This window comes from Anas platyrhynchos, chromosome 21 (assembly GCF_047663525.1).
Source record: "Anas platyrhynchos isolate ZD024472 breed Pekin duck chromosome 21, IASCAAS_PekinDuck_T2T, whole genome shotgun sequence".
Lineage (NCBI taxonomy): Eukaryota > Metazoa > Chordata > Aves > Anseriformes > Anatidae > Anas > Anas platyrhynchos.
Genome location: NC_092607.1, coordinates 17,610,271 through 17,637,768, shown reverse-complemented (window position 1 = coordinate 17,637,768; position 27,498 = coordinate 17,610,271). Strand labels below are relative to the sequence as shown.

Sequence of the window (27,498 nt, the reverse complement as noted above, 5' to 3'; positions counted from 1 at the left end):
GTCGGCATCGCCACCGTGCCAGAACGGAGCCGTCCCGCTGCCCCAAGCTGGGCTAGGGCGATGCCAAGTGGGGACCTGTGCCCGTGCCCCCCACCCCCTTATCCCTGTTAAAGGACCCCCTGGGGGGGGCAATGCCCCCAGGCTGGGGGATGCAGGTGCACGGGGCTGCCCCGGCTGATCCCGCTCCACCTTGGTGGGGCCGTGGTGCGCACGGGAGGAGGATGCTGGGGGGGCTCCCCGTGATGTGGGGGGGCTGGCTGTGTGGCCAAGACCCCGGCTCCACAAGGCGAGCAGGACACAGCTCGGCCAGGCCCCGGGGGTCTCGGTGAGGGCCGGTGCTGGCGTCACTCGGGGACCAGGAGCAGCGGCACCGCGTCAGCCCCGTTATCGGCCCAGACAGCCGCTGCTGGGCCAGGAGGGGCTGCTGTTCGTCATCGCTGCAGCAGCGACGGTCACTCGTCCCTGGGCTTTGCTTTTTCTCCCTTTTTTTCTAATCTTTTTTCTTTTTTTTTTTTCCTTCCCTCCCCTGTGGAAAACAATATTTGAGCGCCTAGATCATGCTGGCGTCTCCGGAGCCGTCTGCAGCGAGCGCGGCTGACCTCAGCCCCCTCCTTCGCTCGGTCCCCCGGGGGCGAGGGAGGAAGCGAGCGCCGCGGAGCCGTGCCCAGGGGCCGTCTGGTTCCCACACAGCGCTGCCGGGACGCTCGCCCGCCCGGGCTCCCAGCCTCTGCTTGGGAACGCGCGGCCACGGCCCCCGGGCAGAGCCGGGCGCAGGGCCCAGCGCTGGGAGCACGGCGGGACCCAGCCCATCGCTGCCCCCCGGGATGGGGACCCGTCCCCAAGACACCCACAAGGTGCCGAGGTGCCCGGTTCGGTGCTGGGGCTGCAGCAGGATGGGTGCCCCCATAAAGGATGCAGAAGGGTTGGAGCTGGGGTTTGTGGGGTCCTGGGAGGGTGGCCCCAAGGGGAGCGGAGCCCCAGCTCTGCTGCCTGCAGCCCCCGGCATCGCTGATCCCTGAGCTCACCGGGGTGGGATGGGGACAGGGCAGAGCCCGGCCACCTCCTGTGCCACCACCCACCTCCAGGGCTCCCTTTGCCCATCCCAGCCCCGCTCCCCAGCACCAGCCCTGGCCGTGGGCCCGCTCCTCTCCCTGCCCTTCCTCCTCCCCGGCTCGCTGCCGGCTCACGGTGGGTGGCCTGGCCCCCCGCCCGCGCACCCGCTCCCAGCGTGGGCCATGCCGTGGCCGGGGAGCGCGCCACAAGGGGTCCTGGTGCAGGATCCCGAGCCCCCCAGCTCCAGGAGAGGTCCCGGTGCTGGTGCTGGTGGGTGCTGGTGGGCGGCATCGCCCGCTCGCCCTCTGTCCCCTGGGGCTGGTGTGGCCACGGGGACGAGGAACCCCACGTGAGGAGCGGCACCGTGGGCGCATGCTGGACCGGGAACAGCCCCGTCACCATGCCCACTGCCGTGATGGAGGCACAAAAGGGACCCGTGTGGGGTCCTTGGTTGGAAATGGGGCTGAGGAAGCCAAAGCAGGCTGCAGGGTGGGCTCCCCATCACTTCAGTGCTGGTGCCCGCGTGCCCCCGCACAGCACCGTGCCCCCCGGAGAGGCCACCCCGCACGGTCCCACCCCGGGGCAGCCGTGGCTCAAGCCGCGCTCGGGGCCAGGCTGGGAACTGGCACCGGCACCGGGGCCGCCCTGCACGGGGCTCTGCAGCCCCCGCGGCGCAGGGCAACGCTCGGCTCCTGGGGCCCAGACAGGAAGGAGACGTCACCGCCGCGGAGCGTAACTGGAACCAGATGGGGCCGCGCTGTTTTCCAGGACCGCAGGGTGGTCACCGGCAGGAACTGGTCAAAGGCTGCCGGCAGGAAGCGGGCTGGGAGGGACGCCCTGGGCCGAGCGGTGACCCTGCCTGCGCTGCCTTAACCGCTTCGGGGCCAGCCAGGGACAGAGGGGCACGGGGTGGACCCCAGGGATGGACCCCGGGTGCGTGGGGCTGGGGGCTCCGTGTGCAAGCTCAGCGGGACCCCCCCCAGCCTTTTCCTGGGTGGTGCTGCAGCCGTGGGGACACCTCTGTCCTTCTGTCCATCCACCTGTCCTCTCCTCCATCCATCCATCCATCCATCCATCCATCCATCCATCCATCCATCCATCCATCCATCCATCCATCCATCCATCCATCCATCCACCCACCCACCCACCCACCCAATCCCCCTTTCCTCCAGCCTCCCAGCCCCGTGTTGAGCTGCAGCCCCCAGCTCCTGGCTGCCAGATGCACACCCCCAGGGGTTTAACGCCCCCCCCCCCAGCCGGTGCCCAGGGTGCGGTGCTGCTCTCAGACCTGTACATTTATTTACAAGAAGCCGAGCGCGCGGGCAGGGCCCTGCAAGCCATGCACCGAGCCCAAAGCCACATCCACCTGCTGCCACCAGCGGGGCTGGGGGGCTGCTTTCCGCCCCCATCCCTACCCCGGGCCAAGCACCGAGGGCTCTGCAGCAGCCACGGAGGGCACTGACACCCCCGCAGCGTGCACAGCCCTCGCTCCACGGCACAAAAAAAAGCTGGGGGCAGAGCCCGGTGCCAACCAGCACGGGGCAAGGCTGGAGGCTGCAAAGCTGGGGGCTGCCGTGCTGCCAGGAGGGGGGCTCAGGGGAGGAGAGGGGGCTTGGGCTGGGCGAGGAGTGGGCGCAGCACCCGCTGCCCCGGCACACGGCGGCCCCGGCACGGCCCCGCTGGCGGCCGGCAGTTCCTGTGTGTTGGTGGTCAGCGCTGAAGCAATCCTGCCAGGAGCAAGGAGGGGGGGGAGCGCAGCCCCAGCTGGTCTGCATTAGGGCTGCTCGCCTTTATCTGGCTGAGAAAAGAGGGGGGGGAAACGCGTGAAGGAGAGGCTGCGCTGCCCCCCCGCTGGCAGAGCGGAGGGCAGGGGTGAGGAGGAACACAAAGCCTCCTTCTTCGCTCGCTGGCTCCCAGCTGGGGACGCTCCTGGAAACGTGCTCGGCGCTTCCTCCCTTCCTGTGCGCGCCGCCGCCCTCCCGGCTCCGGCATCCGCGCGGTGGTGGGGAGGCGATGCCACGGCCCCTGGCCCCTGCGCCAAGTCCCCCAGGGGGGTGTCCGGGTCTGCACCTGCCTTCTGCCCCCCTCCCCGTGCCACAAACCTGCTCCCACCGCGGGAGCAGAGCCCGGCACCACGCGGGGCAGGTGGGCACCTCGGGGTGCAGCAGGGTGTCTCCAAGCAGTGCCAACCTCGTGCCCGTGTGGCTGTGAGCGTGCAGGGCTGGCAGCAGTGCTGGCATCGGGCTGCTCTGAAGTCCCAGAGGAGCAGCGTGAGCGGGGAGCGGTGCTGCGGGTTGGGGAGCGCTGCTACGTGGTGCTGCCGTGCCGGGAACGAGCGTGGAAACCACCTCGCAGTCCGTGGAAATGCAGCGGGGAGCCTCGGCTCGCTGCGGACGGGGGTGGTTCAAGCCCTGTGAGCGCACAGAAGGCGGCTGTGGGTGAGGAACCCGCGGGGTCCGGGTCTCCAGCAGCCCCCCCGGTGCCCGGTGCCGGGGCAGAGCAGCGGCCGCAGGGGCAGGAGCGTGGAGGTGGCTTCGTGGCGAGGCGCAGCGGGGGCTGGAGCTGCCGGTTGATGAGCAGAGCTGGGGCTGCGCGGTGCCTGCGGGGCTGCCCCTGCCCAGATCCTGCTCCTGGCCAGGGGTGAGACCCCGGCACGGCCCCGGGATGGGGCTCGGCACGGCCCCCGAGCCCCCTCTCCGAGCGGTTCCTCTGGGCTCACGGTGCTCAGCCCCCGGCCCACGCTCAGACGCCCAGCGCCGTCAGCGACCCCGAGCTGGTGATCTTCTTGAAGCGGTTGGCAGCACACACCCCGATGAAGTTTTTCTGTAAAAGTCAAGAGGAGAGGCACGAGTCCGGCTGCAGACCTCGAGGCTGAACCCGGCGGCACTCCCAGAGCTGCTTCGGGAGCTGGGCCGGGGAGCTGGCAGCCGCCCAGGCACTGCCTGCACCAGCTTTTAGGGGAGATTCCTGGGGCAGGACTAACACCAGCCCCAGGAGCTTCCCTCCCCTCCATCCTGGCAGCATTTTAGATGCGCTCCTGGGATGGGCTCAGGGGAGTCAAAAAGGCACCAATGTTTGGGGAGGTCCCACCCGCGGGGCACCCAAGCTCCCCCAGACAGGAGAGCGGGGCGGTGTTGACCCCTGTCCTGTTCCACCCCATCCCATCCCATCCCATCCCACCCCACCCCACCCCACCTCACCCCACGCACCTTCCAGCGCCGCCGCATGACGTATTTCTTCAGCAGCACCTGGGACTTGAGGCGGCGGTTGCAGCGCTTCGCCTTCTCCGCCAGGTTGTTGAGCCAGGGATGCTGCAGGCACTGCCCCGCGCTCATCCGGCCGCTGGGGGCCAGAGGCCAGCGGGTCACCACGGGTCCCCCCCGCAGCCCCTTTCCCCCCTCTGACCCCTTCTTGTGCCATCCAAGAGCCCCCCGACCCCAGAATCCTGCGCCCTGGCCATCAGCCCTAAGGATGTGCCCAGGGATCGGTGGGACAAGGAGGGACCGTGAGCGCTCCAGCGCATTTTGCTCGTGGCCAGTGGCCCTGCAGGGACAAGGGGCTGTGCTTGGGGACAGCCAGAGGCCAGGGCAGGGCTTTGGGGACATGGCCAGCCCCGGCACAGGGGGCTGCACTTGAAATGCATGGGCTGGGCAGGGCTGAGAGCGCACAGATGGAAGGTGCCCGCCCTGGGGTCACCACGGCACCCAGTGTCACACCTTTTTTCTTTGATGATGAGGTTTGAGACAAAATCCTTGGCCTCGTCGGAGACGCTCTCGAAGGTCTCCTCGTCGAAGTACCAGTTGGCAGCCAGGACGTTGTTCAGCGTCTCGGTGTCGTTGTCACCCAGGAAGGGGGAGAGGCCGCTGAGGCTGGGGGAGCGGAGAGGGACGGGTGAGCAGGGGGTGCCCTGGGTTTGGGCACCCCAAATTCCCCCTGCACGGGGCTAACCCGGCTCGGGGGCTGCCCCCAGAAGGGACCCCGACGTACAGCATGTAGGTGATGACGCCCATGCTCCACATGTCCGTGGAGTAGGAGACCTGCTCGTAGTTGACCACCTCAGGGGAGAGGAACTCGGGGGTGCCAAAATTCACTTTCAGCTTCTCCTGGGGGTTGTACCTGTGGCCGGGACGGGGGGGTTCAGAGGCAGGGTGACGGGCTGGCCACCACCACGGGCAGCCGGACAACGGGGAGAGGGGGAGCACGGCACCTTCGAGCCAGCCCGAAGTCGATGATCTTCACCATGTGCCCGGTGGCGGCGACGCAGAGGATGTTCTCGGGCTGCGGGGAGAGGGACCCCCCGGTCAGAGCCCAGCTCCCGGGGCGAGTCCCCCCACCACCAGGAGCATCGGGAGCCCCCAGCGCCCCGTCCCCGCACCTTGAGGTCGAGGTGGAGGACGCGCATGTGGTGCATGAAGCGGATGCCCTCGCAGATCTGCCGGACGAACACCATGCAGTCCACCTCCGTCAGGTGGTAGTCGTCGTCCACGATGCGCTCGAAGAGCTCGCCGCCCTCAATGCTGCACGGGCACGGACAGGGGGGTCCCCGGGTCAGACGGGGGGTTCCCTCCCCACCCCATCCTCCTGCAGCCCCCTCGCCTGGGCGCTGAGCCCCGCGCAGCCCCGGCACTCACAACTCCATGAAGAGGATGATCTCCCGCGGCGTCTCGATGGCATCGTAGAGCTGGATGAGGTTCCTGTGGTTCAGCTGGTTCATCACGTCGATCTCCAGCAGCACCATCTCCTGCGGCAGCAGCCCCACCGGGGGGTTGGTGTCAGCCCCAGCCGAGCCACCGGCACGGGGCCAGGCTGGGTCACAGCCCCTGGGGAAGGGGGGGACGGCAGCGAGGAGCCCCCCGGTTTGGCACCCTGGAGATTCCCTCGAGATCGGTCAGACCTTGTCCTTGGCGCCCTGCTTCTTGATGACTTTGGCAGCCAGCTTGAGCCCCGTCTGCTTCTCGGTGCACGTGTGGACTTCTCCAAATTTGCCTCTGTGGAACAGGGGAGGCGTCGATGGCACCACGGCCACCTGGGGACCCCGGCACCCACGGCAGCAGCTCCCCGCAGGCATGGGCACCGCTCCGAGCTGGGTGCTGGAGGCTCCCCGGGGACCCCTTCGCTGCTCAGAGCTGGGGTAGAGCCAGGCATCCTCGGTCCCCCCCGCAGCCCAGACCCCTCCTTACCCCCCCAGGATCTCCTTGGAGCTGAGGTTGAACTGGGAGCTGACGTTGGCCGAGCGCAGGGTGACGATGCGGTGCGCGAAGGGCGCGGGCGGCGGGGGGACATCGTCTGCCGAGAGAGAGAGGAGGGGGTGAGAGGGGAGCTGCCCACCGGGGGACCCCGCTGCCGGCACCTTGGGGTGCCCCGTGCTGGGAGCTCGTCCCGGTGCCTCCTGCAGGTCAGGGACCCCCAGCAGCTGCCCGGCACCCCCAGCATTGCCCTGCTGTGTGTCTGTCACCCTGCCGTGTGCCCGGTGGCCACCCGTGGGCCACCAACACGCATGTCACACTCGCCCTCTCCAGACCACGCTGCTGCGTGCCACCCTCGGTGGCCACCATCCCATTTGGCACCCCTCCGTGCCACCCCATCCGTGCCCTGCTCACCCCCCCAGGACAGTCCCCACTCTGGGGCACCCCACGCACCCGCGCTCCCCACTTTGTCACGAGCTGGCCCCTCAGGGGACCCCCCCAGCCCCCTCCGCTCGAGGGTTTGGCACCCCCCAAGGACGGCGGTGCAGGACAGGGGACACGCTGTCCCTCGGCAGCGGCCAGGCGGCGGCTGTCAGTCCCAGGGCAGGACGGGCTCCGCGTCCCGCCGGGCAGCCCCGGGCAGCGCCACGCGTGCCAGGCTGGGCTGGGAGAAGCCTGGGGAGGGGACACGCCGCATTTAGCCCTGTTTACAGTGAAACCGGAGCTCGAAGGCTGCCGGTGGGCCACGAGCCAGGAGCAGGAGCTGGCGGCCCAGGAGGGCAGCGGCGGAGACGTGGCAGACCCCAAGAAAGGTGGTCCCGGGGTGCCACCGCCACCGGGCTGAGGACAGAGCCCAGAGCACGGGGGGCTGGGAGGTGGCGCAGCCTTACCCAGTATCTCAAAAGGGTCTTCCTTCCCAAAATCGGGGGTGAGGTAGGGGCTGGGGGGTGGCTCTGCCTCCGTCGAGGACGGCTGCCCCGCGGCACCGGGGCCGGGCTGCTCGGCGTCCCCAGGAGGCTCCGAACCGGGCTGGGGCTGCCCCGTGGCACCGGGCAATGTCCTCTCCTGCAGGGTGCCAGCGCTGCCCATGGGGTCAGGCTGCTCGGGGGGCCGCAGGACCCCCTGGGCCGGGGTGGGCTCCCCCAAACCTTCCGTTGCCGGTGCCACCGCGGTCTCCTCCGGTATCATCTCCATCGCGGCCACCTCCAGCCCGGGCTGCTCCTCCCTGGAAGCAGGAGCAGGAGGTGAGCAGCGCCCCAAGCCCCGCACCCGGCCCCGTGGGACCCCCTCCTCGGAGGGCACCAGCTCGCTGGGCAGCCCCCAGGGACCCCTCCCCGGGTACCTTTGGCAGGCGGCCGGGCAGCTCAGGCTCTGCAGCAGAGCCGGGCGCGAGGGCTCGGGGCCCCTGGGGGGCTGCTCCCTGCTGCTCTCCTCCGCTTTGTCCCCTTCATCCTGAGCCTCCGCAGCATTCGGGGTCTTCTCTTTCGTGGGCTCCTTGCTCCCATCCTGGATTGTGGCTGCCTCTGGGTTTTTTTCCTCCTTCATTTCTTTCTTCTCCCCATCCTGAGCCTTTGCAGCACGTGGTTCCTCCTTGGTTCCAGCCGTGGCGTCTTCCTTGGGGGGCTCTTCTTTGCCTCCATCCTCAGCCTTTGTCACCGCCGTGGGTTTTTCCACCTGTGCAGCCTCCTCCCCTCCATCCTGAGCCTTGGCAGGAGCTGCTGTGGCTTCCTCCTTCGCAGGAGCTTCTTTGCCTCCATCCTGAGTCTCTTTTGCAGCTGGGCTTTCCTCCACCTTTTTGGCTGCCTTCTCCCCATCCTGCGCCTTTGCCGCAGCCGGGGCCTCCTCCTGTGTGGGCTCTGCTTTTCCTCCACCCTCAACCTCTGGAACACCGGCGGCTTCCTCCTTCGTGGGCTCTTCCTTGCCTCCATCCTGAGCCCCTGCTGGGCCCTTCTCCTGTGCCGCGTCCCCTGCCTGCGGCTCCGCTGCAGCCTCAGCCTCGGGGGGCTCCCCCTTCCCTGCGCCCTGAGCCTGGGCAGCAGCCGGCTCCTTCCCCTCGGGGGGCTCTCCCCCAGGCTGGGTTTTCTCCTTCACGGGCTCTTCCTTTCCTCCATCCAGAGCCCCAGCAGCAGCCGGACCCTTTTCCTCCGAGGGCTTTGCCTCACATCCTGGGGGCTCCTCCTTGGCAGGCTCCTTTCCCCCCGCACCCTGAGCCCCACCAGCCTCAGCCTTCTCCTTCCCGGGCTCTTCCTGCCCTGCGCCCTGAGCCTGGGCTGGGGGCTCTGTGTCCGGGGGGGCTGCAGGGACAGGAGGGGTCGTGCTGGGCTCAGTTCCAGGGGGGGCCGTGCTCCCAGCCCCCCCGGTGTCGGCCGTGCTGCCCGCCACGCCGTCCAGCTCCATGGGTCGGCGAGGCTCCTGCGGGAGAGAAGGGGCGAGCTGGAGGCTCCGGGCACAGCGGGGGTCCCGGGGGGGCTCCTCTCCCTCCGCCCCGGGGGTTTTCTCGCTGGTGGCACAGGGACAGGCCCCGTGTGGTCCCCCAGGTCCATGCACCGCCCCGTTGTGCCCCGATATTTGCTGTGCAGTGACTGATCCATGGCCTGACCCCGGCACCTGTCGCTGCCACGGCACCGCGCAGGCAGCCGGCACGGCCGGGGTGCCAAACGCAGGCTGCGTCCCCCCCGGGGAGGGACAGGGGACACCGGGTGGCCACATGGGGAGGGGGCGAGGGGAGCATCCCCAGGAGCTGCTGACAGAGCACGGCCCCGTCTGCTGGGGGTCCCGGCAGCTCCCACACCGAGGGGCTGCAGGGGTTCGGGCAGCACCCATGGGTGCCTGTGTGCCAGCACAGCTCCAGGCCGGCAGCAGCAGCCCCCAGCCCAGCACCGCGGCTCTGCCCTGGCCCCTGTAATCCTGACCCTTGTGGGAACAATCCCACCGGTAACCATTCTGGCAGCGGGGCAGCTGCTTACTGGTTTTACTGGGCTCAGAGCTGCGGGCAGGGAGCGGCGTGAGGCTGAGCTGTCCCCGCTCCCCGCAGCCTCAGCTCCCCAGTTTCGGGGTTTGGCTGTCCCCAGGGCCACCCCACTGCCCCCAGCATGGGACCGGTGGCTACAGGGACCCCAAAGGCTGCGGGGACCCCATTGCCCACCCTCATAGCCCCCCCCCAGCCCCTTTTACCTGGGGTTCCCAGGGCAGAGGGCAGTCAGGAGAGCAGCATCGGCGCTGTGGCAGCGCCTGGCCGGAGCAGCCCCTTCTATACTGGGTGTAACGGAGCTGGATTAGTGCAGGGAGAGAGGAGTATCCTTTACACCAGCAGGAGCCGTCCCGCGTCCCCTTTCCCAGCACCTGTCACTGCTGGAGCCCGTTCAAAGGACACGCCACTCCTCGTGCTCCCGCCGGCCGGCACGGGCACCGCTCACCGGCACGGCTGGGGGGGCACCGGGTGGCCCCGCATGGGCACCCCCCAGCTCCCTGCAAGGGCTGGGCTGTCCCCAGCAGCGTGGCACAGTGGCTCCGGGGGGGAATTTTGGCTCCCCCAGTGCCACGCGGTGCCCGTGGGCATGACCCAAAGCAGAAGGGATGTCAGCGGGGAGCCGCGGCACCAACCCCTCTCCCTGCTGCAGCTGCGCTTGGGAACCAGCTGAGAGGCAGAAATGGGAATCAGAATGAATATTTTGGGGATCAGGCAGAGGAAAAAAGGACCCAGGGGTGCTGCTGGATGGGTCGGGGCTGCCTGCAGGCGCACGGGCACCGAGAGACCCTGCCGGAGGTGCACAGAGGGGTTTTGGGGCCTGGAGATGATTCAGCCCCAAAGGTTGCACCATTATTTTTTTTTTTTTTGCCTCACGCCCCCAGCCAGCAGAGCCTTGTTTACTTGAAATCTTTGAAACTTAAGGTGAGGAAAGCGTTGCTCAAGGGCACGCTGGCTCCGTGTGTCTCTCTCTCGGGTTTCTGCCGGGGGGTGGAGGTGGTCATTTGAGGTTTGCAGGAGGAACCCCAGGGTAACAGGACCCAGCCCTCCCCTGCCAGCCCCGCTGGGTGAAAGCACCCAGCCAGGAGCTGCCCCCGGCTCCTGGGGGGCACTGCCCAGGGCCAAAAGCACCGCGGGGACCCCCTGGCACGGCCAAATGCCTCCCCCTGAGCCCCACAGCGGGGGCACCACCAAGGTTTGGGGGCTCAGCACGGGGACGGAGCTGGGCTGGGACCCCCATGGGGTGGCCAGGAGCCACGGCCACCTCGCCCAGGGCACCCCGGGGAGGGTGCAGGGGAAGGGGCTTCGGGTGATGATGGGGGGCAATGAGGGGGGACGGGGCTCCTGCTGAGCTCTGCCTCCTGTGGTTTCTGCTTGTTAAAGCCTTAAATACAAACCTGGATGGGGAAAGCTCCAGGATCAGCTTTTGGAGGACCTGGCCCATTCCTACCCAGCTGGGTAGGGCAGGGAGGTGCCCAAAATGCTTCCCCACGGTGTCCCCAGCCTGTGTGGTCCTGGGCTGGGGTGAGATGCAGCGGTGGGGACGGGGTGAAGCCACAGCCCTGCTCCAGCAGCTGCACGACCCCAGCAAGGTGCTGGGCTGGCAGCAGCCTAAGGAAGCGATTATCTGCGAGAACAAACCTGCAGGGCCGGGGCTCGGTGCTATTTCTGCCTCCAAACCGGCCCCGCTGTCAGGGCTGGGTCCTGGGAATGCTCCTGGCAGGGCCCCACCATCCCAGCTCGGCCGTAACCTTTTCCTTTGTGCTCCGGCTGTGAGCAGAACCAGCTGCTTTGTACAACGGAGGCTCTTTTTAAAAAAAAAAATAAAAATAAAAAAATCTATTACCTACCCCTGGGGCTCCCAAACAGCCCCTGGGCACCCCCCGCAGCTCGGATCCGTGCCCTCAGCAAGCCTGGCTCTGCTCTCGGGGGTCTCTGCAGGCATCAAAGGGGGGCAGGCACTGAGCAGAGAACCCAGAGGGGTCACAAAGGAGCGGATTTGTCGCTTCCACCACCCCACAAAGCGGTGCAGCCGTGTACAGGTGGAGGTTGGAGCACCACGGGCACGCAGGGCTCCTTCACACCAGGCACCTGGGGGCCACCTCTCCATCATTTCACCAGCATTTCTCCTCCAGCCTTCTCCTCCCTGCCCTTGCAGTAAGAGCATCCAGTCCTCGGTGAGGGAGCAGCAGCCCACGGGTGCCTTGAGCCCCTGAGAGTGCCAAAAGCCACCGAGAGCACCCCCTGGAGCCCAGCAGGCTTTCCTCTGGTGCTTTCGGTCCTAAACTCTTGTTAAGAAGCTGCCTGAGGACCAGGTGAGGATGCAGAGCTCCAAGAGCAGGCACGGCAGAGCTGGGTAGCCAAAAAGGGCTCCTCTAAACCCTAAAAGTGTTCTTTTAAAAGAGGGTGAAGGAAGAGGTGGTTTGGTGCTCTTAAGGGAAAAACATTTGCAGGCAAAGGGAAAGGAGCTGGACAAAGATAATCCTCCCACAAGGAACAGCCTGCACACCGGGATTTTGCACACCAGGATTTGGGACACACTGCCCCAAAAAGCCCCCGGATGGCCAGCCCAGGGCTCCAGAGCCCTGCGGAGCACGGAAGCAAAGCAGCCACCACGCAGGTTTCCCAGGCTGGGAGGTGTTTTCCCTCCCCATTCAGCAGCTCGAGCCAGAGCCTGCGTTGCCTGCAGCTGGAAAACAGGCTGTCCTGGGGCGAGCTGGCTCAGCATCAAGCACGCCCGTTCCCTAGCTACTGGGTTGTCACAACTGCAGCAGCACACTTTAACCTTTACGCTTTTTCATGGGCAAGGAAGGCTCCCTGCGCCGGGCCAAGGCTCGTCCGTGCTCCAGGAAACTCAACACCTCGGCTAAATCGAGCGGTCGACGGCCCCACCTGAGCCCCGGCTGCACGCTGTAACAGAAACCGGCCACCCCAGGCCCCACGGGGCCAAGCCAGACACACTGGCAAGGGTTTAACTGCTTCCATCAGCACTCCGGACTTCCCTGGGCAAGCGGTGATCCTGGGTGCCAGGCACAAGAGGAAGGTGATGGGGAAAGTCCCGGCAGGCAAAGGAAAACCTTCCTGGAGCAACACAGCAGCCCCAGGATGGACCAAGCACAGAGCCACGGGGATGGAAAGAGCAGGAGTGAGTCCTGCAGCCACTCTGCAGAGGGTCAGGGCACCTCTGGTGCCAGGCACGGTTTGTTTGCACCCAGCAGGCCAGTGCCAACAGTCCCCAAGATACCCCCGGGGAGAAATGAATGAGAACCGAGGCTCTGAGAGTGTAATCAAGGCTTTTAATAACAATCTCCTTCACCAGCTAACAGCTTCCAACTCACAGCCACTCTTCAAGATGAAGTCCAGGAAATATCGCGGCTTAACTCCTGTTCTAGTCCGAGGTCAGAGAATTACTTCACAGAAACAGAATTTAGAAGAAGAGCAGAGAGGTTAGAGTAGAAGTGAAGCTGGGTGAAGTTCTACTTGATTATACCTGGCCCCACTCATCAGCTTTATGAGCAGGCCAGGGTGGCGAGTTTTGAATACATTTAAGAAAAACACAAATATTTAAAAAACAAAAAGTTACAAAATCCAAAGTTACAAAACACACACGGAAAGAACACAGATTTTACACCACTTTGTCATCCTACCCCAACGCTAAAGGCACGTGCTAGAGCTTGGTTAAATCCTGATCTACTGCTCCGTTGCTGTAACTCGATTCCCCCACTTCCACTCTAGTGGGACAAGCTGTCATCTGCCCATTTCTTTCTTGAAGCCTTAACCAAACCCCTTTGTGACTGACGTTCAGCTCCAGGACACCCTTTATTTACACGTTTCCTACATTAAAGCAGTTTTAAGAAGCCCCACACCACACAAGGCAGGGCCCCTTGAGGCCCTCTTTCACCAAGTTTGCAGTGTATGGGGAATATAAGAGGCCGTGGCTGCAGGGAGAGGTAATATCTTTTATTAGACCCAATGCTATAGCTGGAAAAAAAAAAACCTGACAAGCTATCAGGCATATGAACCCTTCCTCAAGGCTGAAGCAGGAGCCATGTAAGGCCATCACGGAAATCCAGTTGCTCCATCATTCACGGGTCGATATCTGCTCCAGCTCAGCAGCCTCGTTATCTTGCTTGCCTGTACATTCTTCCACAGCTCAGCAGCATTCAGGCTTTCCTCTGCCTTGCCATGAATATTTACAGCTCCCGCTGCCCACACACGGCCTGCTTCACAGGAACTGGCATTTAAGGCTGCAGAAGTTTCCTTGACTGCACATTCAAGGTCCCAATTTCTCTGTCTAGCAGATCAGATGGAATAGCTCCACTGAGACAGCAACAAGTTTAAGGCAGACTGAGAAAAAAAAATCCACACACCTTTGGTCAGACCCACACAAATCTGAGCAGTTTCCATCAGGAAAAGGATACTTACAAGTTCTTCTTGCTCCTGTCATTCTGGTAAGCTGCATGCCAGCAGGGCTGTCAGTAGCTACTTGCGACAGCCTCTTTGGCCAGGCTGTTGACAGCATCACTCTGACAAAGCTACCCTCAGTTCAGCAACATGGGGCTATTGGCAAAGTCAGTAAAAAAAAATAAATGACTTAAGCCATTCTGTACAACTAAGTCAATCTTTCAGGCTCAATTCTGTCACATACATAAGAAGGTCCTCAGGAAAGAAAGAAAAGCTAAAGCTTAGGCTAGAAGGAGCCTTGCCTTTTAGCTCACCGCTTTGAAGCAGCTCTGCTGCTCCACCATCACTCACTTTTTGGTACTGACATGCTTCTACAAAATCCCTTGGTCTTGAGTTCCTTAGTCACTCGCTCCCTACCTGCACAGCACTTAAAACTACACAACCAAGCAAGAATCCTCATGTCCTTAAGCTTTAAATTTTCTTTTCCTCCTTTTTGAGGCTGGTGTTCTTTCATAGAATATCATAGAACGGTTTGAGTTGGAAGGGACCTTATAGATCACCTAGTTCCAATCCCCCTGCCACGGGCAGGGAAACCTTCCATTAGAAGAGCTGGAGTTTAATATGCTCCTACAAAAAACTTTCTCACTGCTGGCAGTAGATTGCAGCTGCTGTAGCCTCCCAGCATTTCACTTTTCAGGGGAATTCCTGCCAAAAAAAATCTTCAGGTACAGTAAATGTTCATCTTTCAATTTAGCTCACAAAGGGCTTTCTGCCTTTTGCATCTCTGAAGATGAGGGAGAAGCCTGCACAGCCTTACAAGTCTCGAAAGCCTTTTACAATGCTAAGGGAAGAAATCATTCTTAGTGAAGTTTAATCTAGATTTGATCACCTCTTTAACAATACTGGAAGCTTTGCCCGCTAGCACATTAGAGCATTTGACCTATATTTAGCTCTGCTAGCCACACCAGACTGGCTGGGAGACAATGCATCTTTAGCCAGGATAATTGTGCTAGCACGAGCCAGGGAGGCAGCAAACAGTTATTTGCCAGTTAACTGATTCCCCAAATAGAATGACTTCAGCTGTAAAACAGCTGAAGGTTTAATGCTCTAATATACACAGGGAACTACTTTAAAGTGTGGGTGAGATTAATCTTAGCATTCATCTGAACACCAACAAGACTGACCTGCAACATGCTGGCTTGGGGAAGCCTCAAGGTACTCAACACAATTCAGACTTGAGATATACACTAAATGCCTAAGAGACAAATGTGAAATCAATGCTTCAATGTACAGAGACAAGGCAGCTCTTCCAGATGTGCACATCCCTATAGCTTCAGAGTGCCCTTTACAAAAAACTCTTTTGCAGTAAAGGGATTCAATGTGCTATCAATAGACAGCAATCAGATTATGAATTTTTATTTAGTTTAAGTACACTATGTTTGTACACAATATCAAAAACCTAGTTTACCTAGTTTAGAGACCAAGGTGTCTAGATGTGAAAAAAGGCCTTGGAGACTGCATGGCACTCCCTGTACGCTGTGCCTCAGCCACCTGTCTCAGCTGGAGTTAAACCACCCAATATAACAATAACGGAGCCAAGTGTAAGAGTTGAGACTGAGAAGTCACTAAAAACAACTGTTCCCTCTCTGCCTGTCAAGAGTGTGGAGCAGGATGTGCTCTCCCTCCTGCTGTCACAGGGATGCACATCAGCAGCGGAACCTATCTGAGAAGTTTGGAGACTTCGGCATCGTTAGCGGCTGGTCGCTGGCCTTCACTTCTACATTGCGGTATCTGCGTATGGGGTTTGCCTTGTGGACCTGGGAAAACCAAGGACAAAATGAAACAAATGGCTGCAGTTGAGACAAAGCTGAAAAATGCAGGTAGGATGCAGGCAGACATCCATCTGCAAGACCACCGCTCTGCGCACCAGGCACTGGAGGGAGCCACAAGGAGCTCACAGGACACTTTGGGGTTGTGGGTTTTACGAGGATTATTCTGCTCCAACAGCTAGGTGTTTACAGCTGAGGCAGCTGATGATTTTCAGAGCTTTTTTTTTTTTTTTAAAAAAAAAAAAAAGAACTGCTATGACATTAGCAAGGAGTCAGCTTGTGACAGGGAAACTTGAGAATACCGTCTTAAAAGCAGCTCAACATTGACATTAACTCACTTAGTACATTCACACATCCCTTTGGGTCCCTGTTTAGAAATAGCTCGCTTACCAGTTCTTGTCTTAGCTTAGCAACTTCTTCTTTTTCACGCTCTTCTTCTCGCTGTCTGGCCTCTTCTTGAAGTCTCTCCCTTCTGGCTTCTATGTTTGCCAATCGTTTTTCAAATTCCTGTCGCTCCTTAGCTCTTTTCTCTGTTGCCAGCTCAAAACTTTCAGGAACTACAGAACCAGAAAGGCTCTCTAAGGTTAGAAATAGAGGGGATAACATTGGTGCAAAGGCGGTCAGGTAAAGCAGTGCAGTACTAGTATCAAATGGAAGCCTCACTCTGGAGCGCTTCACCTCGTAAGAGTGGTTAGTAGACACATTTGGGGTTCTGGGGGAAAAGAAAAGCTTACAGCCAAATGCGAGCAGTGTTAATGCAGATGTTACCCTTGCCACGGGTGTCCTCATAGGAGGGAGTAAGCACACAATTGTTAGTACAAGCAAGTTTTTAGCTAGCTCCACACAAACTAAGCTGGAGATGCCTTCATCTTATTACAAATGGGAGAAAAAGACTGACAGCTGCTGCAGAAATACCATCTGTCTCTACAGGGAGCTCCTTGCATATTATATACCCTTATCCCAAGCTACTGCACATCAATCATCTGCCAATTGTAGCATAACTGTTAAATACAGCTGCTGTGTTAGTACAGGACAGGGGGGCAGTGGAGAGGAAACCCTTCCACTCCCTGGGGATACAAGCTGGTAGGGAATTAGTTGATTAAGTGCACAGCAATACTGGCTGTGCTGGTAAAGGTGTCAGCAACTCTAAGCATCACTTCGTGACATCAGTTCTGAGTTATCAACCAAGCCCGTGTAGCAAGTACTGTAACTCTACCTGATACTGGCTTATTATCCTTTTTAGGCACAAAAGGCTCCTGGTGCACCACCACGTTGGGGCGAGCTTTAAAACATGCTGCCTCCTTCTGCCTTTTCAAGTCTTCTTTAAGCTGCATGAGAAGGAAAGCCATCAAGTGCCAGGCATAACAGAAAAAAAAAAAAAAAAACATCTTCCCCCACCCAGAATTCAGCTCTCCTGACACTGGAAAAGCCAGTTTGATTTCTGATCAAGTCAGTCACACAGAAAATATTAGCAGAGTAAATACTAAAGACAAAACAATGCATTAATTCTTGCCTGACAGATCCTAATTAAACTCGAGCAGGACTCTTGCTGCAGTTGAGCTCAACTAGCTACGTTAAGTCTGTTCATACCCGTTATCTTTGTTACCCTACCTGCTGTTTCCAGCTCTGTAGCTTAGCAGCTCCCCTTTCATCGATCTGTAGATGGAATGGTTCAGGCTGAGTTGGGGTTTTGACCTTCTTTTCCGGCAGCTTAACACGGTCAAAATAAGGCAGAGGTAGCGCCTTGAACTTTGGCACCTGAAAGAAAGAGCTTGAAGAGTTCCTTGCCATTTCCTCAAAGGCACAAAGCTTTGGGTGCTTAACAGCCAACAGCAGAAGGCAAGTCCTGCAACACCCTTTCCACTTAAGGAGTGGAATACAAGGTAATTTTTAGCTCTTACCTCTTCCTTCTGCAATTCTTCTATTTTTTTCTCTTTTTGTATTAGCCGCTCTCTGTCACGGGAATCAAAAGAGAAAGGGCAGACTTCCACATGCCTCTGTTCTGGCATTTTAGGTTTGAAGGGCACTCCGTAATGTGGCATAGGGTTAGCTTTGATCACAGGCATTGCTTCCTTTTCCTAAGGAGATATTGGTGTTAGGATCTGACACACAGCACTACACTTTGGATTTTTGCAGAAAAAGACTACAATTCCTACCACAAAAAGACTAGAATTCCTGTAAAATAGTCATAACAGCATCAGTAAAACACCATCTTCTCGCAGCATCCTACCAAGTACCAATAATTTACAGGCAACCTGAACCAGAGACAAGATTTTTCTCTTTCTAAAGGGCTACTACTTCTAGTACTCAGCCAAAATTAGACTAATTCTTTAGCCTCCTCTTCACAAGAGGGAAGGGAAGAAAAGCATGAAGTGTTCTGAATCCTGCACCCTACCTTTAGGGTGCTAGAGTGACTGAGGTAATGAAGGTCATGTGCAACATCTGCCCTTCTCAGCAACAAACAGAGAAGGCCAGTGTCCTTTTTATCATCTAGAAGCCTAAGCAGGGTTTACTTCCCTCATTTGTAGCAGCAACACCTCAGCCTGGTCAGCGGCCTCACATTTTAAAGAGTTATTTTATTAGAGAATTCATTTTTGCAAAGCAAGCAGCAGCAGCTAAGTCTTCCGCAGGGAATGGCACAGAGGAAGGGAAGTGCCCAACAGGAGGGCAGGGGTCAGCCAAAGCAGAGCACCAAACCCAGCTGGTGAATGCAGGACTGGCTGAGGCAGGCACCGTGGTGGGAGAAGAAGGCTTGACTACAGCACGCTCACAACAATTACCTTCTCTTCATCTCTGTTAGACATTCGGGTTCTGCTTTTTGAGGCAAAGACAGGAGACTTGGGGACTGTAACTGGAAGCACCTTCTTCTCCGGAACACCCTGTTGAGAAAAGTCAGTAAGTGGTCGCCCAGATCAACAAGAAGTGCAGAGAAACCATCTGATACAGCAGTAGGTACAAACTGCAGTTCTTATCTGATGACAGACAACATTTACTGGAAGTTAAATACATAATACAACATAGCTAAGGACATTTTGAAGCTAATTGCCACCTTAGTCTGAATTCCTGGGCATTACTAAACTTCTTACCACAACATCCTCCAGGATTTTAGTTGGGCACGGCCTGGAGTGGAATTCAAAGTGTTCTTCTTCCTGCTGCTTCTTACTCTCACGCTCCTGAATCCTTTTCTCTATTTCCAAATCAAAGCCAACAGGCTGCGTGAGCTCCTTCACAGGGGGTTTCTTGGGCAGGACTGGTCCACTCTCTAAGATTTTGTGATCAAGCTCTCGTGCTTTGAATTTGTACCTATGCAGGAATAATAGAGAGAGTCACCTAAGCATTTTATGTGGCAAGATACAACTTCTAGCTACTGGCTTCTCACAATACAGGACAGCAATAGTCGGATACAGAAGCAGTTGTGTTGCATTGTGTGCAGCTCTTGTTAGTGTTCCTGAGAAGCGGCATTTCAGATGTTATTTGCAGTGCAATTCTTAGACTAGAGTCAACCTTTACTTACTGTTGAATTTTCTCTAATTCCTCTGCTTCCAGCTCCGCTGCACTCTTGCAGGTGACAGGTCTGAAGCGATGCTTTGTTTGAAGCAGTGGCGTTTTAGGGTTTGTAAGCCGAGCCTTCACTGGCTTTCTTGAGACCGGGCCTAGAAATTCAAGGTACAAAGACAAGCAGTTAATGGCAAGATCTGCAACAGACAGATTATTTGCTCAGCACAGCAACCAAAGCATCTTTTTCTACTACCACCTCTGTAGATAGCTTGCTGGCTGGACATAGCTGAGACTGCTCACCTTCCTCGGATTTCCTGCTCCTCAAATGGTAACGAGAGGGTGTGCGTCTCTGGAATGCTTCGACCTGCTCAGCAAGCGACACATATTCTGACGTGGTTTCTTCAAGTTTTCTTTTGTTTCCTTGGGACAGATTGAAGGGTTTGGGGACAGTGGGTCCCTTTGGCAGTCGCGCCTGGAAACAAAAAAAGTCATTATGGCCATTTAACAGAAGGATGCTTCGATAACACTTCCTTTTCCTCACTAATACACAATATCTGTCCCTTCACCATAAAAAGAAGGCGATGCTTCACATTAGATAGGTGTGACTCAACTGTCTGAACTTGCCCATGACTAGTCCTATCAAGAAACTGTATGAGGTAGGAGACTGAATGAAGCATGTGTGGTGACCAGTAGATCTGACATTAAAGAGACTGTTTTTTCCCCCCCAGAAGTGTCGTTTAGTATCTTGTGGCAGAGCAGACATGCAGTAAACTAACAGTTACATATGCACAACACTTGCCTCTCCTATGTACCTAGCAGCTAAGAGGGCTGCCAGCAGCATGTGCTAAAAGGAGAAAGGTGGTGGTGTGAAGAATCAGTCAGCTGACTGCTGGCAATATTGGTTCTTACCGGAGAAGAAGGGTGCTTCCTCAGCACTGCTGCAAAATCCACTTCCTTGTACTCATTCTCAGGCTGGCTTTCCCCATGTTGTTTAATTCTATTATCCGTGCAGAAGTGAAAGTCAATGGGCTTTGTTACTTGACCAACAGTTCTCTTCACGGGTTGTCCTAGGGAAGAAAGAGCATGTAAGTTCTGGAAGCGTTTTAGAGTAGGATCAGGGGAGGACTTTGGGAAAAAGAGGCATTTATTTCTAATAACTCGAGCAGTTTCTGGAGAACTCATCTATAATATTTTAAGACATGAGAAAATAAAATACTTCCAGGCAGTTTATTGGTAGTTCTACATTAGAAGAGCTCACCTGCTCCAGCAATAGCTGCTTTCAGGGACTCCTCGTTCTTCTTCCGCAGCTCCATAACCTCCCGCTGCAACTGCTGCATCTTTTCCAACTCCTGCTCTTCTGTACTCTTCAGCTTGCCAGCAAGATTGGTCCTCCTGCAGAAGCACATTAAGGACTGAGATGTGCCTTGCTGCTTCACTGCTTATTGGCGTATAAGAACATGCTTGTTTCTTACTTTACTGCAGAAGCATCACTTTATAAAAAAATATATACTTCAGAAAAGATCTTGTTGGGATTTTGTTTCCTCAGGGAAGCTGGCAGTAATGGCCATCCTACGTATCCAATTGTTGTATGCATGCTTAGTCACAGAGGAGAACTTTGTCCTCAAATCAAGAGGAAAAGTTTTTCTTTGCACAAGTTGAAGTGCATTTCATCCTAATATTGTTGCCTTGATTTAGTGTTTACTAAACGCAACACCATCACATGCTAAATTGACATGGAAAACATTCTAGCCAGGGCTGTCAGCTAAAGCACCCACCATCAGCAAAGACAAGCTTCAGTCACCAAAAATGTACCTACTTTAACATCGTTGGTGTGGAGGGCATGGTCAGTTTGCTTTTCCCTCTTCCTGGGGAACGGTCAGGAGGATGCAACGGCTCTTTCTTTGGGGATGCTTCTGTCAGCTTCTCTTTGCTGCCAGAGCTAGGGTATTAAATTACAACAAATCACTCCACTGCTGTGCTCTAAGTAAAAGATCACCTGCAGCTCTCACCACCATGCATAACATCCCAACACCTGGTGAGTTCTAAGGTATGCCAGACTGGCCTTACCTCGCCAAGGGCCCAGGTAAGGATCGTCTAGCTTTCCCTGGGACGCTAAGGCTGTAGAAGGGAAGATTAATTGCTGAGTTTGGGAACTTCAGCTTTTTCCTCAGAGGGTAGGAATACTACAGTTCATCCATGTACAACAGTATTTGAAAGATTGCCCTTTTTAATAAAATTCCTGACCTTAAGCTTATCACTGTACAATAACTTAGTGGTCAAGCTAGTTTGAGAAATGTTTTAGCTGCAACTCCTCCTGATGGACAAGTTAAGCCTGATTTAAGCTAGCTGACAGACACTGAGTATGTAATAAGAAGCTTCAGAAACCCAAGCCTGTTCCATTCACACCTCCACACAGAGCACTGCCTTCATGTCTTACAGCCACTTTCTCTCGTTTATGAAACCAGTATCTGGAATCAGGATGAGGTCAGCTGCCTCTAAACCTTCTGCACTGTTCTGTGAGAACCCTTCAGCAAAATGGAAAGCCTTTCAAAAGAAAGGGTGGTATCCCCCTACCCAGCCCCCAACAAAAGGGCTCTGACATACATTCTCATTTTTTTCAGGGGTGGAACCTCTTCCTTGCTAGCCAATGCAGTAGCATTTTTGTCCGCTTTGACCCGTGCTGGCTGTTTGCGCTGCTGTGTTCTTCTCTGCTTCGTAACTGGTCTCCTGCCCGCTCTGGAGTGGAACAGAAAATGGAGTTTAGCCTTCCCACGGGGTCTGAGAGGGCACAATCAGTGCAACACTGTCACAGCATTACCCAGCCCCAATGTGCTCTATGCGAGCTGCGTGCTTAACCTAAAAATCCAAACGCAGCACGAATTACTTCAGCTTTACAATCCACAAGCTTAATGTTCTTCGGTGTGTGAGTGTAGAGAGCCCCTTGCATTCATATCAAGAATGAGTTCTGCCCTACTCAGATATAAACAAAGAAACTTTATAAGCCGCTTCAGCTCCAGTTTCAGATATCCTCACATTCCAGAAGCTCCCAGTGCTACCAAGTCTCATTTGAGAAGTATGTGAGACGCTGCATTACATTTCCACCCCTCCAGACTGCCCCTCCTGATTAGCAAGCGGCTCAGCTGTACCAATACATGATCGGTGCTGGGGAGCTCCAGTCCTTTAGGATGACCCCAAAACAGCTGGAACTGCACACACTGAGAGCGAGGACCTGCTTAGGTACACCACCAACCCGCACACAAAGCAAACACCAGTATTTCACCTTTGAGATGCGTTTGCAGGAGCAGCAGCTCTCCAGCTTGTCAGGGACCCAGCAATATTCTGAGGAACCACGCTGGACTGCACATTTTCTGCCTCACCATCCTCTTCACCACAGTTTTCAGCTGAAAAGTGACAGAGGTCAGCTCATATATACGCAAAGACACATGCTAACATGAAGCTGCAAGGGGCCTTTGCTGGACATAAGGATAAGATGGTCCCAAAAGAGCCAGACTGAGGCCTTTTCACTACCCTAGTGAAAAACAAGTCAAGTTTACCCCCTCCTACCCATCCTCTGCCAGCTTACCCATCGTTATTTCTTGTGATGTGGCAGAAGAACAAACAGCATCAGGCTTCGACAAAGCAGGGCTGCTCTGCAAGATCTTGGCCCGATTTTCTGCAGGAGGGATATTCTCCAGGTTTGCTTGTTGGTCTGCAAGGAAAGAGTTTATAACATCGTAACGGCATCCAGAGGTATTGTTAACGAAGCCATCCATCAAATTACAGATCACAATCAAAGTTTAAATACAGAACCAAAACCCAAGCACGATGAATGATGCAGTCAACAATTTGACTAATCCACTGGCACAGAAGCCAAGCTCTCAACCAAAGAGAAGTCAAATCGAGGAGCTGCAGACAACTTACCAAACCAGGAGTCTGCATTGTAGCCGTCATCCTCGCTCAACGTCGCAAAGTTGATGCAAGGGTTTGGGACGTCGAAGGAATAGCGAGACTCTGGGTGAGACATCTTCGCCTCCACGCTGTCCCTGGGAGTCCTCCGCTCGCACCGTTAGTCCTTCAGAGAACGAGCACTGGTGAGCTGCTACAGCAAACCCCAGCAGAGGTGTCAGCCACCCACCCCGTTCTCCACCTCTTCCCCTCTCCACTGTTTCTAGAGACAGGCACTGAGAGTCTTTGGCACGTTCTGTACCACAGGAGGATTCACAGCCTTTGGACAGAAGGGCTCACAAGCAATGCAGGCTCAAAACCCTCAAAAGGCCGTATCTCAAAGGCTTCCTTTGTGCCTGGAGGTGCTAGAAGTGCGTTTTCAGAAGGAAGCAAAACACAAAGCCTTTCCAAGTGACTGATTTGCCCTTCCCTCCCTGAGGGCACGCAGCAAAGAAGAGTTCTTACTGTTACAGCAGAGATTTATAGAGCAAGCGCCTGACAATTCCAGAGCACTGCAAAGCTCTGTCTTTCTCCCTCAGAGGGCTACAAACAAGAACTAATAACACCAGCGCGCTCCTCTGCGGAGAATATCCATTTCCAAAACAGAAGAGTTCTGCGTAGCATTGTTACCAGCAGCAGGAAGGCAGCAGCACGGGGTGCTTGGCGAGTCCCCGGGCACTGCCCCGAGAGGGCGGCCAGGCTATAAACAAACCGCGTGCTGCGGGAGTGTCAAGAACAGTCCCTGCAGTTAATTAGTGGAGCACTGACAGCAGAAGGAATCCCTGTGTCAACAGGTGTTATTAAACACGAGGGAACAGGAACAAAGCCAGCAGCTCCGTTATAAATCTGCAAACTGCAACAAAACCTTCCTGCAAAGGTGTTCTCGGGATGCCTCACGCAGCTGCAAGGCAGAGCCCAGGAGGACATTATACAACTCTCCCACGGGAAATCACCTGGACGCTGCTTTTTTTGAGTTTAAACAATTCTAAAGCAGCACATTTGTGATCCACGAAGTCTGAGACCTCTGCCATGGGTCCAGGCAGAGCATGGTTCAACTTGGACGGCGTGCTCCATAAATAAGAATACGTTTAGGAGTAAATCCAAGCAGTGTTTGGGAGGCGCTGCTGCTGGTTCCAGCTGTCAGCCCTACCTCCTGGAGGTGGCCCCGCAGAAGCCCCCGGAGCCCCAGCCCCGCAGTGCTGCTGTTGGGGGCAGAAGGCCACCACGCCAGCATCATCCACACGGCTGAAGATGGCAGGGCAAGACCCAGAGAAGGCAAACAGAAGAATCAGAGCCAAAACCAACCGCAAGCGAGCTCAAGACACGGCTGGAATCGGATGCTTTCCTACCACCCTCAATCAAGATAAGGTTTCTGTCAACACCATCCCCTTTTTTTAAAATCAAATGCGTCATCTGCATTCTGCCCTCGCCCTGCCCAGCCAGCCCGCCAAGCCAAGCTCCGGGCGTCGTGTTTCACAGCGCCTCGTACCACTGCTGCAGAGCTGAAACCGCTTCACGTCACCCAAATCACTCCAAGATCTCAGTGTGTAAAGCCCCCGTCCTGCCCTGGGCAGCCCGGGAGGGATGCCTGCCGCTGAGCCCCTCGGGCTGGGCTGAGGAGGTGGCCACGAAATCAGCAGGAGCGCAGCAGGAGCACGCTTCCACACAGCAGGTTGCTTGTGTAGGAGTTATTCTGAATGAATCCCAGAGCCTGCTTCAGCCAGAGGAACTCACAGCATCCCCTCTGCACCTCCTTACCTGTCCCCCAGCTCCTGCGGGGAAGGAGAATCGCTGGGAAGCAGCAGGGGGCTGGGAGGCAGCTCAGCGCTCAGCCGGTGATTTATTGCTGAGACACTCACTGCTACGGAGCCTGAAACCAAAAACGGGCTCAGCCAAGTTCAGCTCATGGTTTGCTGCCTTAACGCATTCAAAAACACCTGATTGTAATTCGATGGCAGAATCACCAACATCTCAGTCTTTGCTTTGAAGGCAGGAGGCAAAACTCTGCCCTCCGCTGTAGGGCTCTTCCATGGGAAGCCAGGTGCAAACATTTCTCCTCATTAATAGGAAATTATTAGGAAATTAATAGGAAATCCTGCATTAAACCACACCACAGGGAAGGGAGCCCTGCTCCCCACATCCCTCACCTCCCACCCTGACACCAGCACTCGCAGAGCAGGGAGCCCACGGCCCCCTCCTGCAGCAGGCTCAGCACCCAGCTGGGTGGTAGCCGGACCAAGAGGAGCTCGGAGGAGGCAGCACCAGGTCCCCTGGCTTTAGGAGCAGCCCAAATTAATGTGATGAAAGCGACCACACGGCGAACACCTTGCTTCTCCTCGCTGAGCCAGGCAGGCCACAGCCACAGCCCCCCCTTGGGCAGTGCCCAAACCTGGGTGCCCCGCACAGCGAGTTTCCTTTGAGTACCTCCCCAGCACGTTCCAGAGGAGTGCCTTGGCCTGGTTTCGGTCAGTTGGCTTTGAGCAAGGATTGAGCTGAACTGGAACGAGAATTCCTGGCCCAGAATAAGCCTGATCCAACAGCGGGCACAGGATGTATTTTGGAATAACTTCACACCTCGCTCCGATCCAAATGAGCTTGAAAACACTGACACGATTCCACCCAGGTCTGCTCGGCCTCTTTGTTTCGGTGCAGTCGCCAATTTCCTGCCAAAAAACATCTCAGCTGGACAAGGCCTGAGAGGAACAACTCCAACAAGACCCAGCACAGTCCTGGCCTAGCTGCAACACGAGGAACTCGGCACCAAGCACGTGGTGAGGGAACGTTTCAGCACAGTTATGAGCTAACCAAAAGAGCCTCTTACTTTAGAGCAGCAGCCTGGTGGTCATCGAGAAACTGTGACAGCACTGCTGGGGACAAAGGAGCCTCCCAGCCCAAGTGTCAGAGAGAAGCAGAGCTGCAGGGGAAGAAAATTGATGTCTGCAGCACCAGCCTTTCTTCCTCTCGCACAGAGCGGATGATCCGAAGCTCCCAGATGCTTTTTGCTGGCTGACACACAAAGAGGCCTGTTATGAAGGGCTGCAGGCTGCCTCTCCGGAGACACGGCCCTGCCAAAGCCTCGTGGAAGCCATCCCACCCCGGAGCTGCCACGTGAGCTTCTCTTGCACGACGCCAGCAGCATCCTCGCGTCTTCCCCAGTGGGGTTAAGCGAGTTCTTGTAACCATTCGGGATCTGCAGCTTCTCTTTCTTCTCTGGTTTTCCTCTCCCAGTGATGTTTCCGCAGCACAGAACCGATGCTAATTCATCGCCCCAGGTGCAAGGCTCCCACCCCACCCCGCAATGCCCAAACCCAGGCTGTCAGACCAAAAACACCCAGGCAGGAGAGGAGCTCGCAGCGCTCCCCGGACCACCCTGAGCCACCAACTTCTCCTACAACAAAGGAGGAGCGAGGAGAGGAGCGAGGAGCCGGCGCTGCAGCTCCCCACGAGCAGCCTCAACCCCCCCAGCCCACAACGAGCACCCCCGACACCTCCCCGGGCGCACCGAGCTCCGAGAGGCGCAGGGCACGGGGCTCTACCGGGCACCGCAGGCTCGTTATTACCGGCACTGGGGCTCCTCTCCTTCAGCCGTGCCACACCGGGGGTCTTACCGTTCCCCCGGCCGTGTCCCCCCTGTCCCGTTCCTTCCCTTTTGTCCTCGGGGTGAGCACGGGGCCTCTCCGCGCTCACCCGAGGCCTCCATCCCCGGTCCCGGGGCTCACCTCGGCCCCACCGGCCCAGCTCAGGGACCCCACGGGCACCAACCGGGGCTCCCGGCCCCGTTCCCCCCTCACCACCGGGGCGCTCCCGGTCCCGGTCCAGCCACCGGCAGGGCAGAAATCGAGGCCTGGAGGCCGCGGTACCGAGGCCTGAGCCCGGAACAGGGCCCGGGGCCAACGGGGGCAGCGAATTCAGCACCGGGACCGGACCGGGGCAGCACCGGGGAGCGGGGGGAGCCAACCGGAGGCCAAGGGAGCCCCTTCCCGAGGTTCCCAGAGGTGCCGAAGCCGCCCCGGCCCCGCCGGGCCCCCCCCCGGCCGCCACTCACCTCAGCGCCGCGGCCGCCCTGCGCGGCGCCCCCGCCCGCCGCCGTTAACGGATTTCAAACGGGGCTCGGCCGTCCGAACCAGCCAATCAGCGCCCTCCGCACGGCCCCGCCGCGAGCTGATTGGGCGATCCGCCTCCAGGCTCCAGGAGGACCCGGATGTGCCGGCCCGCCGCGCGGGGGGTGACGGGAAATGTAGGGCACAAACCCACAGGGCAGTATGCGGAGAGCCGGAAGCGAACTACAACTCCCATAATGCACAGGGAGATGGAGTTTAGCCAATCGGGAAGGGCAGCGCTTTGAGTGATGTCCTGAGGCAGCCAATCAGCTGCTTAGGGGGCGGGTCTCTCGGCCAGGCGCCTCTCGGGGCCCGCGGCCGCCCTCTGCGGGCTCGGCAGGGCCCGGGGCGCCCGCCCGGCGGCACCGAGCGCGGCGGGGCCGGGGCTGTGCCGCGAGCACCTGCCCGGTAGGAGCGGGGGCTGCTCCGTTGTGAGCCTAGCTGTGCCCGTGGAGCCGCCGGGCCTCAGCCAGCTCCTTGCCACACGAGCCGAGGCAGCCGGGCCTCCCGCCGCG

General features: G+C 57.7%; 2 protein-coding genes across 7 annotated transcripts; both read right to left on the bottom strand.

The window, feature by feature from the left end:
* Positions 1-2,330: 2,330 nt before the first annotated feature.
* MYLK2 (myosin light chain kinase 2) lies at positions 2,331-9,619 on the bottom strand. The gene is made up of 12 exons (XM_038166457.2): positions 9,414-9,619; positions 7,582-8,651; positions 7,130-7,464; positions 6,234-6,339; positions 5,948-6,041; positions 5,685-5,794; positions 5,429-5,570; positions 5,261-5,331; positions 5,041-5,169; positions 4,770-4,922; positions 4,263-4,395; positions 2,331-3,876 (listed from the first exon to the last, which is right to left on the bottom strand). The coding sequence occupies exons 2-12, from the start codon at positions 8,634-8,636 to the stop codon at positions 3,796-3,798; spliced, it is 2,409 nt and encodes an 802-aa protein (XP_038022385.2). The 5' UTR covers positions 8,637-8,651; positions 9,414-9,619; the 3' UTR covers positions 2,331-3,795.
* A 2,867-nt stretch (positions 9,620-12,486) lies between these two features.
* TPX2 (TPX2 microtubule nucleation factor) lies at positions 12,487-27,081 on the bottom strand. Of its 6 annotated transcripts, none has more exons than XM_027472741.3 (18): positions 26,929-27,081; positions 22,860-23,010; positions 22,522-22,647; positions 22,219-22,339; positions 21,543-21,674; positions 21,006-21,056; positions 20,755-20,877; positions 20,197-20,330; positions 19,848-20,005; positions 19,239-19,410; positions 18,955-19,093; positions 18,527-18,743; positions 18,221-18,319; positions 17,342-17,518; positions 17,052-17,198; positions 16,657-16,768; positions 15,831-16,018; positions 12,487-15,428 (listed from the first exon to the last, which is right to left on the bottom strand). In XM_027472741.3, exons 2-18 carry the CDS (start codon positions 22,960-22,962, stop codon positions 15,318-15,320), a joined length of 2,310 nt encoding a protein of 769 aa, XP_027328542.3. In that variant the 5' UTR covers positions 22,963-23,010; positions 26,929-27,081; the 3' UTR covers positions 12,487-15,317. The 6 variants fall into 6 exon arrangements, with proteins under 6 accessions (XP_027328542.3, XP_027328544.3, XP_071882762.1 ...); XM_027472743.3 differs by having other exon boundaries at positions 15,831-15,997; XM_072026661.1 differs by lacking the exon at positions 26,929-27,081 and adding an exon at positions 26,675-26,897.
* Positions 27,082-27,498: the final 417 nt, after the last annotated feature.

Excerpts from the sequence above, each read along its gene's own strand:
- MYLK2 (XM_038166457.2), bottom strand. The coding sequence starts at position 8,636 with ATGGAGCTGGACGGCGTGGCGGGCAGCACGGCCGACACCGGGGGGGCT. Across the intron at positions 6,042-6,233 it reads TCCAAGGAGATCCTGGGGGG|AGGCAAATTTGGAGAAGTCC; the intron begins GTAAGGAGGGGT and ends CCTGTTCCACAG. Across the intron at positions 4,923-5,040 it reads GGCGTCATCACCTACATGCT|CCTCAGCGGCCTCTCCCCCT; the intron begins GTACGTCGGGGT and ends CCGCTCCCCCAG.
- TPX2 (XM_027472741.3), bottom strand. The coding sequence starts at position 22,962 with ATGTCTCACCCAGAGTCTCGCTATTCCTTCGACGTCCCAAACCCTTGC. Across the intron at positions 20,331-20,754 it reads TCCACACCAACGATGTTAAA|GAGGACCAATCTTGCTGGCA; the intron begins GTAGGTACATTT and ends GTGCTTCTGCAG. Across the intron at positions 15,429-15,830 it reads CTAAGCTAAGACAAGAACTG|GTCCACAAGGCAAACCCCAT; the intron begins GTAAGCGAGCTA and ends TGGTTTTCCCAG.